The sequence below is a fragment of the Phragmites australis genome, chromosome 15 (genome assembly GCF_958298935.1).
Source record: "Phragmites australis chromosome 15, lpPhrAust1.1, whole genome shotgun sequence".
In the NCBI taxonomy this organism is placed as follows: domain Eukaryota; kingdom Viridiplantae; phylum Streptophyta; class Magnoliopsida; order Poales; family Poaceae; genus Phragmites; species Phragmites australis.
In genome coordinates, this window is record NC_084935.1 from 13,920,789 (window position 1) to 13,942,829 (window position 22,041).

The window sequence follows — 22,041 nt, forward strand, 5'->3', positions numbered from 1 at the left end:
CACCCCCACCCCCCACGGCACATGATTTTTCATGCGTTTTTCGCACGCATGTGGTTCATGGCACTTGAACCCGGGACTTCTTAGCTCACGCGATACGTTATTAACATCTCACCATAGAAGTACTATTGATTCTAATAGCATATGCAATCCTTCTGATCTCTTATGTCTGAAACTCCAAATTATTAGTTGGGCATCTAAATGACTTCAAATGAAAAAAAAAACCCCTACAAAGTTGTAGATCTCGTCAAGAGCTATAATTTTTATTTAAAGTTTATCTTCATCCGATTTCGTATGAAAAATTTATAAATTATTTAATATAAGTTATCATCTATTACTAGAGATGGTTCCTTATGTGAACCGTATGTGGTAATCATCCTATTTTCAGAACTAGTTCACATAAGGAACCGTCTCTGAAAATGACTTTTACATTGGTGATTTATATAAGAAATTGTCTATAGTAATCATTCTATTTTTTAGAGACGGATCACGTAAGAAACCGCATCTGAAAATAACCTTTTACACATATGGTTCATATAAAGAACCACATGCGGTAATTATCCTATTTTCATAAGTTACTAAAACCGTAGATACTACTCAAACAATTTATCATTTGAACCGTCTGTGAAAAGACATCCTAGATGTTTAGAAAATAGCTTTTTATGGTGAGGTTTGACACTTATCATCCTTATGGTCGCTATTGTTGTTTCACTAGCCTTGGGCATAACGATGGAGGGTATAAAAGAAGGCTTGTATGATGGAGCAAGCATCGCCTTCGCTGTTCTCCTAGTTGTGTTTGTTACAGATTTTATTTCAGCTATCAGCGTCTACAAGCAATCACTACAATTCCAAAATTTGAACGAGGAAGAACAGAACATACATTTGGAGGTTGTTAGAGGTGGAAGGTGAATCATGGTGTCAATATATGATTTAGTCGTTGGAGATGTTGTGCCTCTTAAGATTGGTGACCAGGTTCCTGCTGATGGTATCCTTATCAGTGGTCACTTCCTTTCCATAGGTGAATCAAGCATGACGGGAGAAAGTAAAATTGAACACAAAGATCAGAAATCACGGTTTCTGATGTCGGGTTGCAAAGTCGCTGGTTGCTATGGCACGATTTTGGTTACTACAGTCGGTATAAAAGCTGAATGGGGATTATTAATGGAAAGCATATCTAAATATTCTGGTGAAGAGACACCTTTGCAGGTTCGCTTGAATGGTGTCGCTACTTTCATTGGCATGGTTGGACTATTTGTTGCTCTCGGGGTGCTGGTTATCCTTTTGGCAAGGTGGAGATATCGCCTATCATGTTAGACGAGCTTTCTTCACCGCTTTTGGTAAAAGTTAAGTAACGTTGAGATGTGATTCAGTGATATGTTTATATTCATATCTTATTTCTTTTGTGAATAGATTGAAGTATTTACCTTTTTCTAAGTTATTCAAATCATAGGTGATATTGCATTTGACAAATTGAATATATGCTTTTAATTATTGTGATTATGTTGTTGGCATTATGGATTGATAGTGGTGTGTTGTTCATCATGAGGAGTTATACGAAGAAGAATTAAGAAGTGACGTCAATTCACATACATATACACTTACGTATTCTATATGAAGATAAAGGCCGGTCACGGTCATCGTGTCGTGACTCATATCGGTACATGGAGTTGCATGAGAGGCTGACATCGTCTAGCACAAAACTCTCAAATAAAATTGCGCCATGACATTCATACATTTATATAATATTTAAAGAATACATAATCTTGGAGAATTTGATGCCATGATATATGAGAGATTGTGTTGACAAGTATTATACCATGTGAAAGAATGTCATTTTAATTCCTATATTTGATCTATCCTTGTAAGTAAATTGTCGTTTCTAAATTATTCTTTTAACTAGACGGGATATGTTTATATTCATAGCCGTTACTTGATGAGCTTATCTCATCCCGTTACATCTTTTACAGGTACGTCTTGCTCATTTTGACGAGCATAATGGTTGGGGAATAGAAGTTTGCACGCACTACATTATTAATAATCTAGTTCACATTGTAAAGAAACTCGGTTAGTAGTACTGCACTTCTATTTATCATAAGCTTTGTATGAAAGAAGAAATTGTCCTCATTTGAGGTGTGGGGAGTTGTTTTGCGAGATAGAGACGTGAAGAGCTTCAGTTGTTGATTATATCATGTTTAGATGTTTATTTCTGTCATGCTTGTGTTGATATGACAATTAACCTCAAATTTCAAAAGTACTGCCAAAATTTTGAATTTTGGCTAAACAAGCTTTAGTCGCCGAGTACGGCCTCCCACATGCAAAGAAAAGACCTGTCAAGCCGCCGGTAGTGACAAGCAATAACTAACATAACACTCAAAAGAATACAGGACGAATTTAGCTGATATGCACATAAAAATACAGGACGAATTTAGCTCAAACGTTGATATCATTAATCCTAGTACCTCATCTTCTTTCATCATCCTACGTACATCGGAGGAAGGAGGAAACATAGGTATGATGAATTGCTATGTTTCAGGTGCAATCTTCCATGAAAAAAATAAAAGGAATTGAAAAAAAAAACTTAAAAACTCCAGATTCCTAAGAAACTGTGAAAAAGAAACGTCCCCAATACTGGCGATACTATGTCATTTCCAAGACTGAAGCAAGACCATGTCAGCGTGTTGTTCAATTCTCCATGATACCACTCTACAAAGCCAAAGGACTAAAGGTGGCTACAATCTTTTTTGGGAAAGCACGGCAGGCTAACCTGGAGCGCCTTATTTCCTTGCGAATCTTACCCTACCTATGTAGGCACCGACAAGGAATTCCTCGCCCAAACGGGCAAGGCTAGAAAAAAAAAAATACTTTTTTCTTTTCTGCTACCAAGCAGCAAAATTCGCTCGATATGGTAACTAGGTGAGACAAGATCCGGCGAGTTCAAAACATGCACAGTGAAAACTAAACGAGAACTGTCAAAGGGATTTTGGAGTTCACACGAAATTTTTCCCTTTTACCCAATGCACAATCTTCATTGCTACGCGGTGCACGTAATTTTAGAAATACACATTTTTCTTTCTTTTTTTCTTTGTACGCAATGCACACAAATTTCCAATCAGCCAGGGGGGAGGGCACAAAATGCTGTTCAATGGATTAAAGAACATATCTTGTGCTCCAAGCCATTTAGATGTCCAATGGATTAGGCTGTTCATAGCTATTGGATTTAGAATGAACAAATGTGGCATATTTTGCAAATCAGTCCCTGACTTCATTGAACCACCTAAATAGCTTGGAGCACTACTCCTAAAGACGTCCAAATGGGCCGTGCCTACTGGGCCGGCCCAAGGCACGGCACTGTAGGCACGGTCCAGGCACGGCACGGCACGGCCCGATTACCGACGGGCCGGGCCCGCACGGCACGACGCCACGGGCCGTGCCTGGGCCGAGCGCGCGGCACGACGGGCCGGCACGGCACGGCCCGGTCAAGTCGGGCCGGCACGGGCACGGCCCAGCCCGGGCCGGCATGGCCCGGCACGGTTCGGCCTGGCACTATTTTCTATTTTTTTAATTTATATTTTTTATTTTTTTAGCTATTTTTAAATATTTTTTATCTATTTTTAAATATTTTTTATCTATTTTTTATATTTTTATCTATTTTCTATATATTTTTTATGTATTTTTTCATTTTTTTTATCTATTTCGGCCCGTCGGGCCGTCGGGCCGAAATCGTGCCCGGGCCAGCACGGCACGGCCCGGTCACCGACGGGCTGTGCCGTGGGCCGAGGGAAAGGCGCGCAGGCCGGCACGACACGGCCCGTTACTGTAGATGGGCCGTTTGGGCCGTACCGTAGCCGGGCCGTACCGAGTCGGGCCCGTGCCGGGCCGGCACGAACGGCCCATTTGGCCATGTTTGACTACTCCCTCCGTTTCACAATATTTATCCACACTCACCATTACGTACAAATCAAAAAATACTAAAATCGAGTGAAAAATACATAGAGATGACCATATTACTTCTAATCAATACAAAAATAAGAGCAAATAACTCACCAACGTTCAAGTAAATATATACATACATTCAAAGGCATAACAAAACAATAAACCATAAAACATCTTTAATTACCACAATAGACAATTTAAGATAGATACTCTCAAGACCATAAATAAATATTGCAAAACGAAACAGAGGAAGTAGTTTTCTTCGAAGAGATTGGCCTCTCAAGAGTTGAGCCTGTTTCATGATAAGCTATGCAAGCTGCATCCATGTTGCTTTTAACACCACACGTTCCACCCAAAGACAGCATACTTTTTTCTCAAAAATGTTGAAATTTGGTCCGTAACTCTTACATTTCAGGATCCTGTAGCTAGATTAGGTCGACATAAAAGCAAGGTACACAGATAATCCAACTCAACTCAGGTGATCCGCAAACCACATGGGTGGAGAAGCAAGCCTGCGGTAGTCTCGATAGGCTGATGAAACCATGCAATTAGATTAGTTCCGGCTACGGGCAGTCACACGTTAAGGTCACATAACAGCATTACAGTAACAGATACATTCATTACTACAACCTCAGTTCCGCAACAAGTGTCACTTTTAACAGTCGGCCAGAAGTTCTGCGCTCACATATAACTTGAATCTGAGCACCCTAATTTTTAGTCCCCACCAACTTGCCGTTTCCAGGAGTCCTCCACGATGAGCTCATCAACACCCCAGTCCTCGTAGCTGTGTCAACACGTAACGTAAATAACAATCGGACACTGAATGCAGACCACTCCGAAGTGTTTGCTTCTCTAAGAGAAAAACTCACCTTCCATCTGGTAAATACCGCCTGATCGTGAAAGGGATCTTGCGTGCTCTCAGTTCTTTCATGGCAATCTGAAGTTGCATAAGCAAGAAGGATCATCAGATACAAATAGTGGCTTGACTGAATGTAATATTTGCTATTAAAAAATAGCAGCAGCTCTTTCGGAGTAGTTAATTATGAAATGCTGTAATTAAGGGCGGACTATGATAAAACTGTTCTCACACCGAAAGGATTAGATAGACATAATTAGACCTGTTAAAAGTTAATCTAAAGAATACTTATGCACCAATTTCAATTTGTATGAGGTTCCAGGGACAGATTGTAATGAAGAGGCAATAAACATGTTTATAAGCCATATGACAATTGACTGATAATAGAAGCAGCCTTGTATGTTATGACATCAAATATATTTACCAAAATTCTCGTAGTTTCCTAAACAAGACTTAAGAGGAACTGTAATCCCGTGGATATAAACAAGCTGAGAATGTGAACTGTGAAACATCATGCCTTGTGGCATGGCAAAATCAACAGAAACACACAAAAAAGATCTGTAAATAAAAAGCAGCCCTTTGTGCATAGATAACAAGATATCAGATGTAACTTAAGCTTAGTAGGGACGACAGAATATTAAACAGCTTTACCCTTTCTAGTCGTATCCTGAAAGAAAAGAATATAATTATAATGCTAAGATGAAAAATCACAAGCTGCAGGCAGCAATATTTTGTGGAATATTATTATGTAAAGAATATAATCAATCACTATCTTCATTCTTCCGTGCTTTAACTTTAACATATAATGAATGATGCCAGAATACAATCATCGTCAGTTGCATAATTAGGTTACAAACAAGCAAATGAAATAATGAGGTGTTGAGGTCCTGAATTGAAATGTCGACACACTCAAATCAAATCACAATGCAAAGACGAAAATCAAAGTAGCTTTCATCAGCATCTATATATACCATAACAGTTAGACAAAGTAATTCCAATTCAATCAACATAGGTATGTGGATTACTGGATTCTAAGTAGAAATCAAAGTAGCTTTCATCAGCATCTATATACACCATAACAGTTAGACAAAGTAACTCCAATTCAATCAACATAGGTATGTGAATTACTGGATTCTAAGTAGTTTTGTCATTAAACAGCTTCATTTGTAGGCAGTTCTGTGTAAGTTAGATTCTGAAACATAACACTGCTATGGACACACAGAGAAGATCTAAATGCTCAAACCTTCATTTCAGAAATCATTTTTTTTATACAATCAATGATTCAGAAGATCCAAACATCCAATATTCAGTGCAGAAAGCAAAATGACGGTAAAAAACTGAAAGGATGTAGTCTAACAACTAACAAAAGTTCTGTGGTATTTGGAAATGAACAATCAAATCAAATATATAGATCCAATCATTTTGTGGACCACTCCCAGAGGCAGCACAACTTTACCTCGAGAGGATCAGTTTCACCTTCAAGCTCAACCATAACTGGAGCATTCATGCTGCAAAATAATAGGCAGCATCAGATAACTATGCTACAAGGATATATCCACTAGCAAGATACACTGAAACAAACATACCTAATCTGCAATGCACGTGTACCAAGGATGCGTGCACGCTCGTACTTCGTCATATACTTTGTCGTTTTTCGTGGGCGCGCCATCTTTACCTGTTCCTTGTCTTCAGCTTCAGCCCCTTCCACATCATCAGGAGCATCTTCGTTGTTATTCTCAGGCTCTTCCTCAGCCCCCTCCTAATAAGAAAAACTAGATCAGTCACAGAATTTTTCCCTCTAAATAAACACCGCAATAGATATGAACAACAATGGGCATGCACCTCAATCTCAGGTTCTGGGGGCTCATCCTCATATCTGCATAACAAAAAAAAAACTGAGTTCCTATAATCATATGGCATGAAAAGATTTATAAGTAGAGAGAACAAATGATGCTCTAGTGTGACAACAGAACATAGCAACCAGCAAAGATAGACTGATACTGTTCAGTATCATATATCCGCCGGTCCTCATCTTTTTATGAAAAATCGAAGAGGGGAACCCTACCTTTTTTTTCCTATTAATTCAGAAACTGCAGGTTACAAGCTAAGCATCAGTCACCAGTCCAAAGGGTAAGCCATCCAAGCGACTAGCAGAGCCTCAGATTTGCATAATGACAGAATTAAAAAAAAGGAAAAAAAATGCAAGACTAGTTCTAACTAAATTCTCCCAACTGTATCACACCAGTTCTTTAGAATTCTCCATGCCAGCTCATTATTCATCCAAATTCTGATGACATCAAGTTCTTCAGTACAACGTTCCTCAATATCGCAAAAAAATCCTTTGTTTCAAGTAATCACCCGCAATATAGCATTCAGTACATATGAAAGCTCCCCTTATTTGTCCATTGATTAAATAATTTATCAACCAGTCTTAATCTGTTAAAAAGATTCATACCGAACAGTCTGCCGAACCCAGATGGCACTCATTCTTTCCCCGAGATATAAGCCTTTTACATAACGCATTTATTTCGGAAGGGATGCTGGGTCAACTAAACTTTAAAATCCTATCATCACATCGGATGCACATGCTTCAGACAATTCACAGGCACCTTCAAAGGTAATAACATTCTTCCAAGAGATAGACTACAAGTGACTCTTGCGTATAGAACCAACCTCCTATTTCACCAAATAATTAGACATATTCGGCGAAAACAGGATCTGCTCTGTTAATGATTAGGTCCACATCTAAACGATGAAGGATGTAACAAACAACTACTGCTAGTCTGCTAGATTTTAAGAAATCAAAAGATATTGAAACTTCATTTCCAGCGTAAAGATGGTTTGCCCAACTGCTGGACACATCCAGTCGCCCAGGAGGTGCTCCGTTTATTTGCGTTATTAATCAAGCAACCAACTAGTCACCCTTAACCAAAACAAGGGTCGAGGATTAAGCAAAAAAAACACAACAAACACAAATCTAGTGCGGGACATTATAGGATGTCTTAATTCAAGGAAGAACGCTGGGGCAATTCAACTCAAATGTTCACCCATCCATAGAGAAACTTCATGGTCCCCGCGATTCATGTTCGTAGGCCCCCAAAACCTCCCGATTAGAGATGTAAAAAAATACTACAAGCATCCCTTTGAAGTTTGATCACAGACCAAACTCCTAATTCATATATCAACTACTCCATAGAAATTTTGATGTTTTGTTGTTCTCTAGTTTTTTCCATGGGGAGAACCAACCACCAATAACCATGTTTCTCGGATTGCGCCACGATTGTATAATATTTCCTAGAGAACACCAGAACCCTAGCTTCCTCTGCTCAGCCGACCCACGAAGAAGTCACTGCGGAAGGACAGAGGCGATAGGGTAGGCGGAGAGGCGAACCCCAGGTCTACGTCGTTGTAGTCGTCGTCCGCCATGGCTTCCGCCGCCTCCGCCGCTCGCCTCGGTGGCTTCGGTTAGGGCTTCTCGCGCGGGTGGAGTGGGAGAGGAGGCGAAAGGGCTTCTTCGTGCTGGTTCGGAGGTGCGGCCCCTTCTTGTACATAAAGGTGGCCCGTCTGATCAGACCATTCGGCTGCAGAGCACGAATCTTGAAGACACGCTCGGTCGCCTTGGTCTAGGTCGGTGGAACCTGAGCATTTCTCGGGCTGGGCCGAGGAAAAGCCGGTTCTTGTCGGGCCGAAATCTGCTACCCAGGCCCACCCGGCCTCTTTTACGTTAGAAAATAGTTAAAATTAGGGGAAAAGTGCATATTGCCTCTTCAACTGTTGCTTGAGTCTGTTTTCTCCCTCGAACTACAAAATCAGATATCCCATCTCCTCTAACTATTCAAACCAATATAATGTACCTCCTTAGCTAGGACCCGCATGTCAGATAAAATCTCATCATCTTTTTCCTCACTATTCTCTCTCACTATCGTCTGCCTGTTCATGTGGCTCAGAGAGAGGAGGAGACATCGAAGAGATGGGGCTCATTGGAGGAGAGAGAGACTGGAGGGAAGAGGGGCATCAGAGGAAGAGGGAGCCAGAGCGGATTGAGGCCGGATGGGAGAGGTGCGATGGTGTGCGGGAGGAAGAGAGGGCAGGGAGATCGGGTGGGGCTAGGCCCAGTGATGCGGAGGGATAGTGCGCATGGCTACATGCGGGGCTGCGAGCACGGGATGACTCGATGGCTTAGGACGACGTGGTGCCGGCAAGGAGTGGCCGTTGAACCCTCCCTCCCCGACATCAAGAATGGTGCCTACGCCTTCGACGACTTACGCATGTACTCCTTCAATGCGCGTGCATGCTCATGAGCCTCCGACGACTTCTGCAGCAGGAAGTGGCGTCGTCCACAGTAGCGCCGATGACGCGCGCCACAACCATTGCCAAGCACCCCGCCACCCTCCTTTCCGCACCACCTTATTGTGTCATTGCAACCCACCGAGCACCACTATAAATAGCCCCAAGATCCCTCTTCCTCTCCTGCTTCTCCCCCACCAAAAAATAGAGCTATCGTCGCCACTCCCCCTTTCTTCCTGAGCTCCGGCGACATCCGTCACCACTCCTCGAAGCTCCATTGCTTGATCCGAGCACACCACCATGACCGCCACACTCCCCTGGTTACATTTTGCTGCTCCCCTGACCTTGATTTGTGCCGAGCCTGAAACACCCAATTTGGGCCGCCTCTGTCGCCTTCTCCAATTTCTCGCCAATGGTAAAACCTCGCTCCAATCTCCTATGTTTACACCATCTAAGGCATCACTGCTAGCTAGCCGAGCCCCCAATTCGAGCCCTCATGCACCGAGATGCCCTGGTGTCGTGCCGCCTTTGTTCTGGCCATAGAGCTTCGTCACCGGACCAATGGGTAACCTCTAGACCTAATCCAAGCATAGGACCTGTGTCACCTTAGCCTCTAGCTGCTTCAGTTAAGCTCAATTGATCTGAGATGCCCTAACCTTCTCTCCCCTCTCTGGTGGCCGAACACCCATGGCGCCACCGCTCGTCGTGTTCTTGAGCCCTAGAGCCCTATCGGAGTCACTCATCTCCTTCCCCTCTCCCTCCTCTCTGCAAAATATTAGAGCTCGAGTCACCGTGGTTTGCTCGATCGAACCCGAACATCACCGATCATCCATCATTTGCTTCTACCTCTGGCCACCCCCACCCGACACCTTGTTGCCTGCCCATGAGCTTAGTGGTTGGCGGTTGTGGTCGAGCACGTTGTCGGTAGCGAGGACACATGGTTGGAGGGTTGTCAGTAGCATTCCTGTGTAGCATCACCGGTGTTGAGTCAACCACGAGCACGATGACCTCTCATGCCACTCCCTCGACTCCGTTGACCCCACCCCTCGGCCCCGTAGCCGCCTTATCCGATCACACCCCCAGGCACCCTAGCCACACTTTCCTGTTACCGCCTCCGCTCCCACGTGAGCCAGCCACAGCCTCACCCACACCCCCCCCCCCTCGATGCCACCACTGTCATCGTGTCTTTTTTCAATTTAGTGACTAAAATATCTACGTGTACAATAACTGATACCACGTGTCATCTGATATGTGGATGACCACTACCACATCAGCACCGAGCCGGATAAAACCACTATCAAAACTAGCTAAGGAGGTAAATTGCACCAGTATGAATAGTTAGAGGAGGTGAAATATTTGATTTTACAGTTCAATGGGGAAAAAACAAACTCGAGCAATAGTTAAGGGAAACAATATGAACTTTTTCCTAAAATTAATATTCGGCCCGAGCTCAGGCCAGGCCTGGGGTTTTTGGGCTTCCAAGCTGCTGCCTAGGCTTGCCCAGTAACCTATCAGGCCAATTTTTGGGCGTTTTTGGGCCAGGCTCAGGCGGGGCTGGGCTCAGTTTGCTTAGGTCTAATCAAAACCTTGCTCCAACGCTACCACTAAGGGGACATTTTGCATTTCCGTGTTACACCAATTCACGCCCTGATCTGTCATTCCATCGTCCGTCTTCTTCTTTGTGTATGCATGACAACCATTTGTGTACGTGGGTTTATGCTGTCTTTTGTACATGTAGTTTTTGGAGCACTTAAACAGATGATGACAGGGCCAGACATGGCTGTACAGGGTATACCTAATAATTTTTGCAGCAAAAATCACAATTAGTAGGTATAATGTATATATAACTGGGTCAGATAATATATATTTAGAATAAACTCGCTAACTAGCTCAAACCATTCCAGCTAGATCTTACTCTAATCCCCACCATTCTCATGTTGGGTTGGCATGCTCCCTCTCGTTGGTTGTTGGCCCAAGTGCACGACTATGCACGCATATAGCCACGACATCGACGCCTTCAACGCTCCAATCCAAGCAAAGAGAAGTATCAAAGTGTTCCATCTCGTCTACATATTTCATATACATATCGTCCAATCAAAAGATTGCACCTTCCGCGGCCAAATCTTGGCTGGAACATATCAACAACTTGTTGGAGGACTCGCGAATCAGTCTCGGAAATTACTTTAGTCATACATGTTGATGAGCTTCATGTACTATGTGCAAACAATCTTATCAATATAACCCTACAGGCTTAGCTAAACCAAACAAACATATTATATTTCAGACAAAAACAAATTCTGATAAAGCCCCCTATAAATTCTCTAATTCACACAAATAATACATTAAAAATCCAGTACAGATCATGTTCTTAATTTTTAGAAAAAACTTCAAGGATACAAAGTTATCTAAATGTTGATATTTTTAGATGATGTTTTTAGATAAAAGATATCTAAGCGGAATAGAGATTGCAATCATTATATATATCAAAGATACAACGATTAACCTAGGTTATAAGTTTTGGATATCGTATTATAAGGGTCCTAGTTCTTTCAAGATGTTGGTCTAGCAGCACCAGCTTGTTAATTTTTTTATGTTATGATTTTTTTAGAAAACTTAAAGCTTCAAGTTAGAATGAGACATATTTAGGAGAAAATAAAAAATAAAATATTATGTACAGCCATTCTTATAATGTGGCGTCCGTCATTGCCAGATGACCTTTTCCTAACTCTAAATTTAATAATAGATTTACAACTCACAAAGCCATCCTTCCCATCCTCCGGCACTCAATCCCACTCATGTTTCTACTTCTCGTACCCCCATTGATATTTTTCATCAAAAAACATCAGACCCCATGCCCCATCGCTAAACCTTTTAACAAGTAAAAAATTCTTACTTTGGAATTGGGGTCAGGAGTTTCACCTAAAATTTGAGGAATTGTTAACTAAAAAATTGAAATTAGAAGTTTAGTTAGAAAATACTAGTACTTTCGATATGAGATTTCAAAAATTGAAATTAGATTTTTAACTCAACGATTCATCGTACTCTAATCGTCATTTTAAATCCTACAATTAGACAACTAACCAAGTTGTACGGAAAAAATAATGCAATGAATGGATAGGCTCACAGGCACTAGCACACTGCACACTGTTCCGTATAGAAAACCAAGCATCGGTGGTTAGCTTAATGGGACACCCAAAACTTTCTGTACGGAAAGGTCTCAACTATGCTTACATAAATTTGAGTAGGTAAAAATTCAAAATTAGATAACATATATGAACGTATTTGCTAAAATAGATAATATATAGTCGTATGTATTAATTTAGCATCCGTATTCGGCGCACAGTATACCGAAACACCGTGTACCGAAAAAGCCAATTGCGGCACACGGTATGCAGAATACGGTACTGTTGCCCGTATTCGGCACACCGTGTGCAGAAAATGAAATGTATTCGACACACGGTGTGTAGAATACGGGCAATAGTGCCATATTCGGCACACCGTGTACTGAAAAACACTTTTTCGGTACTAACATGACCGTATACCGGAAAAGCAGACGCGACATGACCGTGTACTGAAAAAATGCTTTTCGGCACACGATGTGCCGAATACGGCACTGCTGCCTATATTCGGCACACCGTGTGCCGAATACAGTCTATTTTTGGCACATAGTATGCCGAATACTGGCAACAGTGCCGTATTCAGCATACCGTGTGCCGAAAATGACTTTTTAGATACACGGTGTACCAAAAATCTATTTTCGATACACCGTGCGCTGAATACAGATGTTATATTAATAAATACGACTACATGTTGTCTATTTCGACAAATATGTTCATATATGTTGTCTAATTTTGGATTTTTGTCATTTGAGTAGAAAGGTTCTGTTTGAATTGCAAAGAGCAAAGTGATGAAAAACCCCTGGCCCAGAAGATAGTTAACCCCTAGCTTGCTTGGCTTAATAGTGCTCATCCTGTTTCAGAAGCCCATGACTTACTCAGCAGTTTCACCAAATTCGTGTGCAGGGCTAATGATGAGAATTTGGCAATCTTATGTTGAAAGGGAACACCAACTAAGTTTTTAAAAATAGGAAATATTAAACAGCACGATGACATATAAAGTAGTGTTCCTATCAGTGAAGGAAAAAAAAAGGCTAAGAGAGGTCCAATTTATTGTTGCTGACAAGATAATGCCTTACTAATTTCTTTTCAACTTCAGCTGAAGTGGTCTATCAGGTGGAAAAACCGTTAAATTTCGTTGTTCATTCGCAGTGTCAATACGATCACGTATAAAAAGCACTTACTATGCTCCTAGCTGCAATATCAAAGCATAACAACCTGCCAGCAAAGTGATGATAAAAAACAAACCTGTTTACATGTTTGTTTTGAATTAACATCGCATAAACAGTAGGTTGCCTTATACATTTGACAAATAATTGCTAGCTATATATTTGCAAGAAATAAGATTTTAAAGGGGATTACCTGAACTTCAGTTTTGCCACTGAGGACAACACCTCTCCCTCTTAGGCCTGCACAGACAGCCAAAGCATAGTATCTATTTTTAGAAATTTAGAAGTGTACAACAAAGCAATTAGCGTCTCTCTAATATTGCCTGAAGCTTGCATAAAGAAACGGTAGGTTCACATAATTAACTACAGAAATACATTTAAAATGATATTATCTGAATTTCAATTAACATAATGGTGCTTGTTCTGCAAGTTCCCATGCTAATGCATGTCCTAAGCTATCTACTGGCATCATGCATGAATTTTGGAGACACACTAACAAAATGGGCTAGCAGTTTAGAAGATGCATCATTCACCAGAATAAACAACACAATACCGCTAAGCTTCTACCTCATTTGCTATACACAAATCGTTCATATTTACAAGGACCAAACTCCTGGGGAACAGAAGTATCACCATTCACCAGAAGGATCTGACAAATCTGAACCGTGAGAAGTCCATCGATGCCCCAATCAACCAATCGTCCAATCCTCGCCTGCTCGAATCGACCAATCATCGCTACTGACACCACCTGCCCCAAGCTACGCCTTAAACCACTGCCCCGCCATGATCTATCCTGATGCAAATCATGTCACCCAATCGACGCCCTCAATGAGCACAAAGGTGCCCATGGCGGTTAGGAGCACTAGTGGTTGCACGGCGGCGTCGACAACAACCTGGAGCGTGGTGACACATAGGTCATCTCTGAGGCCAGGACGTAGCCGATGCTGGCACGGGTGGCTTCAGCGGCCATGGGACGGAAGTGGAGGGGATGGGCTTGGGTGGTTGTGATGGCGACGAAGGGAGGAGCATAGGGGCTAGCGTGCCTCAATCGGCCATTGTCTCGCACATGAAGAATAGAGAAACAAGGGTACGAAGTGAGAACTTTAATCTCAAAATTAAAAAAGAATCAATCATCTGTTACTGCTCTGCCCTACTAGATCCACAAAATTACTTATACACCACACTTTTCTTTCCAATAATACCCTCAAAATACTTAATACTAGTATACTACTAGTAAAAGTTTTCACTAATATTAAATATATTCAAACCATTAAATGAAAGGAAATGAATAGCTGACGTTAATTTGAGGACACTGTAAAGGTTTAAAAAAACTAAAAGTACCTAAATGCCTTCTTTAGTTAAATCAATAACGCTAGTTTTTTTAAAAATTGCTCAGTTTAAAAAAATATTATTAAATAAATTAAAAAAAAATCAATATATACCCTTAAATTAATTAATTTGCACCCCTTCCAACACCAAATGAGATGAAAGACTACGAAGAACAGATAAAAGAAGCATGCAAGATTGTAGGCAACGCAATATGCTGAAGTAGGACGAACTGAAGATACACACATAGTGGCAGCAACAGTACAATATAAACCCACTAGTTATATTTCGATATTCCTTCTCACAGGCACTACCAAGAATTTTTCGTTTAATCCAATATGTACGTTATCATTCTTATACCACATCTGCACAAACCCACTGTTCCATCAGTCGCACAGGCGATCAAACAGGGCTATCCACCATTTCATCGGTTTGGCATTTGTTGATTGTTCAAAAACGCACAACACCATGCGATCTTCAACCATTTACGCCACTCCAACAGGGAAATTCTTTATACTAAGCTCCAAATCATGAAACATTTTAAAAATGACTGCATCCGGGTCCAATCGGATAAAGGAGAAAGAGGATGTACAATCGCTGCAAGAAACCGCTAAAAACAATTTCACGAGAACCAACATTGCAACCATCTGCGCATTCACCTATACCTCTGTAACCACACCACCTGTAATCACAACTCACTATGCATATGCAGTAGCACTGAAGAGCACAGCTGGGACGTATCAAGAAGCTTCGGGCAGTTTTCCATCTTTTGTCGCCTAGACCTCTTCTCTCCCAAGGTTGCTCTTGACGATGTTGAACTTGCACAGTGGACAAGTCGCATTTATGTGAAGCCACTTGTCTATACAGGTGCAATGAAAATGATGATTGCAAGGGAGCTCACGCAGTTCCACACCATCTTCATATGGACATAAGCAGATACAGCACTCCTGCATTTAAAATGGACCGATCAGATAACGAACCTGATAGAATAGCAGTTTCTTACTAGTAAGATTGAATGTCCTTAAGATATACTGGAATTTCAACTATCACCATTTGACAATTCGTTTGTGACATCCCAGGTCACAAATGTTACTAGTTCAGATCGAAGGAAGGTTGCTAAGGTCAGATAAAAGCAAGGTTATTTCAGTTATGTCTGTGATGAAAAGACATGTCATTACATAGGTCAGAAAAAAGGAAGGTTGCTAGATCAGACAACTAAGGCCATACCTAAATGTCTTCCAAGTACATTAATCTACCATAATATGACCGACATGGCCACATAATCTCCCCCAGCTCCAGCTGGGCAATTAATCTACAATGTTAGGTTAGCCTCAGCGTAGATTCATGACATTGACATCAGCTGCTAATAGACATTCACCTCAACAAATTATGTTTCAAAGCCATCAGTGGGGTCACACTTAGGTCTGTTCAGGTAAAGGGACAGACTCAAGCTTGAAGCCTCCAAACAGGTTTATATATGAAGCAACTTTTTTTTTGGGGTTCTCTACATGATGGTATGATATTCATCACATCATGGCCTGTTCAACCTAGCTTGTCTACTAGATTCACCAATAGGTTGAAACATAGGTGCCACTGAGCCATCTTAAAGAATACTGCAGAAAAACTAAGTCCCTGTTGCCTCCATGAGGTTGGGAATGCAACCAATAACTAACCTAGCTTGTCTACTCGATTCACCAATAGGTTGAAATATAGGTGCCACGCTGCCATCGAGCCATCTTAAAGAATACTGTTGAGAAACTAAGTCCCTGTTGCCTCCCTGAGGTTGGGAATGCAACCAATAACTATGAGCCGTTCTTAGGCGTCCAGCACAGGGATATGCCTAGCCAGGGAAGGGCAAGGTAGAGAAGAGATTTCTTATTTCTTTATTACCCTAAAAGCAATGCTGTGCATACCCTTAGGTAAGGGCTAGCCCTAACAAATCAATCTAAGGATAGCAACCAAATCTAGGGATAAACTAACTTAGAGACTATTAGTTACAACTAATAGATAAGGAGTTGTTTGAAGCCTCCTTGAGCCACTGGCAGTTCCCTCAGAGTCGGCTATGGCAGGTTGGGCCTCTTGGGTCTTGCTGTGACAAAGGTGATGTCACCTTAGCATAACAGCCCATCTGGTAAGCTTAAACTTGTTTGGAGAAGGATCTGCCCAGGCTTCTCCAAGCTGGGAGAAACTAAGGAAATAGATGGGTGGGAAGGATAGTAGCTTCAACCAGGGTTCCAAACTCCAGTGGCAACCGGTCGCCAGCTGGTACCAAAAATCTCTGAGGGTACCAAGGGAAAGTATCCAGGTGTGAGATTAGATTACGCTGAAATAATTAGGCTGAGATTAGATTCTAATGTTAGCTTCTGAATCTTTGTTACTTGCTTGGAAAAGGAAAACAACCCATTAGGATCAAGTCCTTGGAATGCTGCAGACACAGTGTGGCCTAAATGTCAACACTACTGTTGTATATTACTCTTCATAAGCAAATAATGAAAGCCCGAACTGAACAAAATAAGCCTTTCTGGGAAGATATCAAATGTTTGAGCTGCCTCAAAATATTGACAATTTAACATAAGCTCCCATTAGGACTGGCCCCAGCGTTGCAGGTGAATAGAATACTGCTAGAAGCAGTAATACCAACTGACCAGGGGTCATTCTCGACCAAATGCATTAGCCCATACATGTGCATATGGCAAACATTGATCTTGCAGACTCTTGCAGACACTGAGAACAATACTGAGCCTATCATTAGTTGAGTTCAGCTGCCTGTCACATGTCCGTATGACACCAGCTAATTTGCTTGCATCAGAACATGGAGTTTGCCAATTGTATCCAATTTTGGTATATTTGTTTAAAAGACATTTCATGAAGTAGTTGCGGTCATATGTGCCAGCTAGATAACCTAGCACCAGAACTTAAAATTATTTTCCGGATCCATATTCTATCATATATATTACCATTGGCAATAAAAATCAATTGAGGATTCGAAATATAAAAGCGGTAAGTTCAGACGTAACATGCCAAAATAAAGTTGTGTGGTTGCATCATTTTTCCCTTTATGTACAGTATGAAATAACTGAGCAGTACATTACTGCACAAACTTATTGCTGTCAGATTTTCAAAAATCTCGGTACTTCAAAAGGTCATAGCAGGTAAAACTTTTCAAAAAAAATAAAAAATCAAACAAGCAACAGAATTAAAAAATTTCCACATTGTTATGTATGAAATTGTCCGATAAATATTATGCAAGGACAGGAGAGTTTTTCTGTACATAAACAATAAGTTTTGAAGTACATAGCACCAAGGGTCAAGATACAACTACAATTTCAAATACGGTGAACTGCATGCACTAGTGTAGGAAATAACAGATTTAGACGTCAAGCAATGTGAAACTTCTACAATATGTGAACAGTTTGCCGAAATTATTCTAAAATCAGCAATTATTAATGCTAAAAGGCAACTTCTAACACATTGAGATGCAACCATAAATATCTACGGAAAGGGAATGATAACACAATGATATCACTAAAATTTCTCAAAATAAAGTTGAAAAACTTACTGCATCCTCAGCAGAAAGGATGTGTTCAACAGGGGGACTGGTACCACGCTCAGTCATCACTCCACCCACAGGTGCTGCAATGCCAGCAACTAGCTTGTCTGCATCACCCATAGTCCGGAATTTGAATTTGGAAAGATTGTTTATGTCTTCTTCGGATGCTCCCTCCTGCTTAAATTAAAACAAGAAATAGCCTCAGCATAATAAATATAATTTGATTGTTGCTTGATGCATCACCGCACATAATCTTCCACAGGATTTGTGGTGTCAAGAGGCAGAGAGAAGAATATAGTTATTTGTTATTTCCTTTCTTTCAACAACCATCTTAAGCACGAACAATTCGAATATACTGGTTAATGAGTAGTTGCGAGGGCGTCAAAGGGATACAGCTACAGTAAAATTCAAACAATGATGTTTACTGCATATGTAACATATCAACAATGCCAAGCAATGCTTCAGTTAAAATTACTTATACCATGACAGGGCAGGTTATTATTTTTATGACATGGGTGTATCAACTTAATGCAAAGGACAACAGCCAGAAGTGTCTATATCATCCAAACAGAAACATTGGAGAATATTTATTTAGACGAGCATGCTGGTGACAGGAACTGGCATACCTGATCAGTTACAGCATATAAGATAGCAATAATGCATGGAAGGCAGCAACAAACAGCAATACCAATCACACAAGCCAAGGCAACACAGAAGACCACAAAGAAAACATCAAATGCCAGAAAAACAATCGATAGCCTGCAAAAAGAAGAGAAAGAAGATAGCTAACTTAGTCAACAAAACTGATAATCTTATAGAAGACCACTCAGAAAAGTTCTTATTCACACATCAAGGCTACAATAGTCAATAGACATACCAGTAAAGTTGAGGAGCATCATGGGCTAAAGGTTGACCACCTGCAGATACCCAATAGAACCCAATGATCCACCATATGAAGGAAAACATCGTGTTTGCAGACTCCAAGTGCTTCACAATACTGAACAAGGTTACAAGGGAATCAATAAAAGAGTAATTAGAATGATGAGCGCAAGTAGCTTCAAGCATTTAAGTATCAAAATACCTCCTAGTTGGGAAAATAAGGGAAAAACATGTGAAGGGCATGGTATAAAAGCCACCAAAAGGACAATAATAGACAATTACATCTAATCAATTAGAATCTTTCATAGGGGTCACTTATCCATAGAATATAGGTCCATATTAACAGCCTCCAACAACAACCAACATAGCTCTCAGGCTAAAACTCTTATTTTAATTTTAATAGTCACTGTCATGGATGGTAATTTCATTGCTATCAATTTCACTTCTTGCGAATGGATTGTAATCAAGAGGGCATGCAGGCGAACCTTGAAGAGTTAAATGGAAAAATATTGAAAGCGCATTCATGGCAATTACAGGGAATACATTCAGTAGAAGCAGTTTGCTAACAATAAGTTGGCAGAGAAGTAACATTATAAAATCCTAGAAACTGGTCACTGAAATATGAGGTTTCCTCACAGGAAAATACCCATGGCTTGTTTAACAGAGGAGATTTGGATCCAAATCGTGAAAAATTACTAGAGAAATCCAACTAATCCAAGCTAATTTCCTAGACCAGTTGCAATTTATGACTTTCGGCACCCTCCTTCAGAAGACAACCTAAACCAGAACAACAGGATTTGGATTTTATTGCACCAAGCACGGTCCCTTTAATGGACAATTTTCTAACCGCCAATTCTCTAACCGCATAACACTACAAGTTCACCAATATGAATAATGCAGAAAAAAACCACACAAATGGGGGCCCATAACTCCCTCATCTAGTTCACAGCCCCAATAAAAAGAACTTTGCTGACTAACATAGAACAGCACCATAGCAGACCAAATAGCGTGATTTACCGCAAATCACTTAGAAGTTACAAGAAAAAACATATGTGCAGAAATGATCTAACAGAAATGGAAGATAAGGAAGTGATAAAGAAATATGAACTACAGATAAGATGTCACATAGATTCGTTTTTAAGGTCACATCTATCCATTAAAGCTCTAACAAAATTTAGGAAACATTCGGTGTTCAGTTCGAGCAGACCATACTCAGGTCTTAGGCTACAACTCCATTGCAATCTGTATAACCCCACACAACGGATGATAATTTCATCTTCAATCAATTGCACTTGTAGTGAAATGGATCGACATCAAGTGGCATATTGGCATGCAGGTGAACTCTAAGAGTCAAGGGAAAATATTAAAAGCATATGTAATAGTGATTTCAGGAAGCACATTCAATGGAAGTAGTCCAGGAAGAATGATAGAGCTTGGCAGAGAAGTACCTTCATAAAAACCCTAGGATCTAGTTATTGAAATATGGCGTTTCTGCTTTGGAAACTACTAAAGACATGTTCAGCTAGTGGGGATGCAAATCCTAAAAAATTCCCAGAGCAATCCCTCTGATTCAAACACACCCCAAGCCAATTTCTTAGTTCGATTGCAACTTCCCACAAAAGGGGGGGCATAACTCCCACCTAGTTCACAGCTGAAATGGGAAGGACTTCACTGGCCAACATAAAGGAACACATAGGCCAAACAACGCAGGCTGCTGCTCCCTACAAGTTACACAAGCTACTACAAGCAACAACATGAGCACAGAAATGGTTCAACACAACTGAAAACATCAGCAATAAGGCCAGGAGGTGATACCGAAGTATGATCACCATAGCAATAAGATGTTGCATCGATTCGATTCAAGGTCACATGTACCAAATAAGATGTCTCTTCTACTAACCGCTCCGCCAAATTTCAGAAAATATCAGTTAGGAATTCGATCCGAGCAGAGCCTGACCTGAGCTTGAAATCCCCATCACCCGCGGCATCCTGGTCCACGCCGCCACGTACCTCCCTGCGGCGGCGCCTGTACTCGACGGCGACGCAGAGGACGTGGAGGAGGCACTGGAGCACGTAGCCCGCGAGCCAGACCCGGAGCGGCACGGCGGGCCGCTCCCCCAGGGAGGCCGCGAGCACGGCCGCGGCGACTGCGACGAAGGCTAGGTTCCAGAGCACGTCGAGCACGACGACGGGCTTGGAGTAGGCCCAGTCGGTCTGGCGCTCCTCCAGGTGCTCGGCGGCCGTCTCCCGCACCGCCACGGACGGCTCCCGCATCAACCGGCGGCTGCCCGTGCGGCGGATGAACCGCGCCGCGCCGCGGAGGCTCGTGAAACGCCCGCCGACGCCAGAGGGGGAGGCCGGGGAGGGTAGGAGGGGCGAGGACGGGGACGAGGGGTCCCCCGAGCGGCGCGGGGAGGTGGACGCCATGGCGGGAGTCAAACCCTAGCTCTGTTTTCTTTTCCCCCTCCTCTTCGTCCTCTGCTCTTCTTGCTTTCTGGTAGCGGCTTGGTTTGGTCGTGAGTTGGCAAGTTTGGGCGGGGGCCCAGGTTTCTATAGCGCCGCTATTCGGTCTTTCGTCTAGCCCCTCGTGTCTACCATTAATTCAATCGGGCTGTCCTTGTGAAAATTTCTTATCAGTCCCTGGCCTAATGGCCATAACCGGACAATTATATTTTGGATAAAATTTGATCAAACTCACTTAGCAGTATTTCAATCACAAGTATCACTTCTGTTCTCAAATAGATGTTATTTTAAATGTATCTATTTGAGAACCTATGCAGTTAAATTTTTAAAACTCTAACTATTAATATATACAAAATTGTTAAAATTTGATACATGCAGATGATATAAGTGTTTTTTTATGGAAAATATTTTTATATTATTATATATTTAACACATTTTATAAAAAAATAATATTAAAATATATGT

The 22,041-nt window shown here is 41.5% G+C and overlaps 2 protein-coding genes across 3 annotated transcripts; both read right to left on the bottom strand.

Annotated features, from left to right (window-relative positions):
* Positions 1 to 4,459: 4,459 nt before the first annotated feature.
* Positions 4,460 to 8,335, bottom strand: LOC133893064 (DNA-directed RNA polymerases II, IV and V subunit 6A-like). The gene is made up of 6 exons (XM_062334036.1): positions 8,178 to 8,335; positions 6,629 to 6,662; positions 6,373 to 6,545; positions 6,243 to 6,294; positions 4,800 to 4,867; positions 4,460 to 4,714 (listed from the first exon to the last, which is right to left on the bottom strand). The coding sequence occupies exons 1-6, from the start codon at positions 8,210 to 8,212 to the stop codon at positions 4,645 to 4,647; spliced, it is 432 nt and encodes a 143-aa protein (XP_062190020.1). The 5' UTR covers positions 8,213 to 8,335; the 3' UTR covers positions 4,460 to 4,644.
* Positions 8,336 to 15,168: 6,833 nt separating this feature from the next.
* Positions 15,169 to 21,634, bottom strand: LOC133892712 (E3 ubiquitin-protein ligase At4g11680-like). Of its 2 annotated transcripts, none has more exons than XM_062333642.1 (5): positions 21,071 to 21,634; positions 19,112 to 19,231; positions 18,861 to 18,993; positions 18,244 to 18,408; positions 15,169 to 15,631 (listed from the first exon to the last, which is right to left on the bottom strand). In XM_062333642.1, exons 1-5 carry the CDS (start codon positions 21,538 to 21,540, stop codon positions 15,461 to 15,463), a joined length of 1,059 nt encoding a protein of 352 aa, XP_062189626.1. In that variant the 5' UTR covers positions 21,541 to 21,634; the 3' UTR covers positions 15,169 to 15,460. The 2 variants fall into 2 exon arrangements, with proteins under 2 accessions (XP_062189626.1, XP_062189625.1); XM_062333641.1 differs by having other exon boundaries at positions 18,244 to 18,411.
* Positions 21,635 to 22,041: the final 407 nt, after the last annotated feature.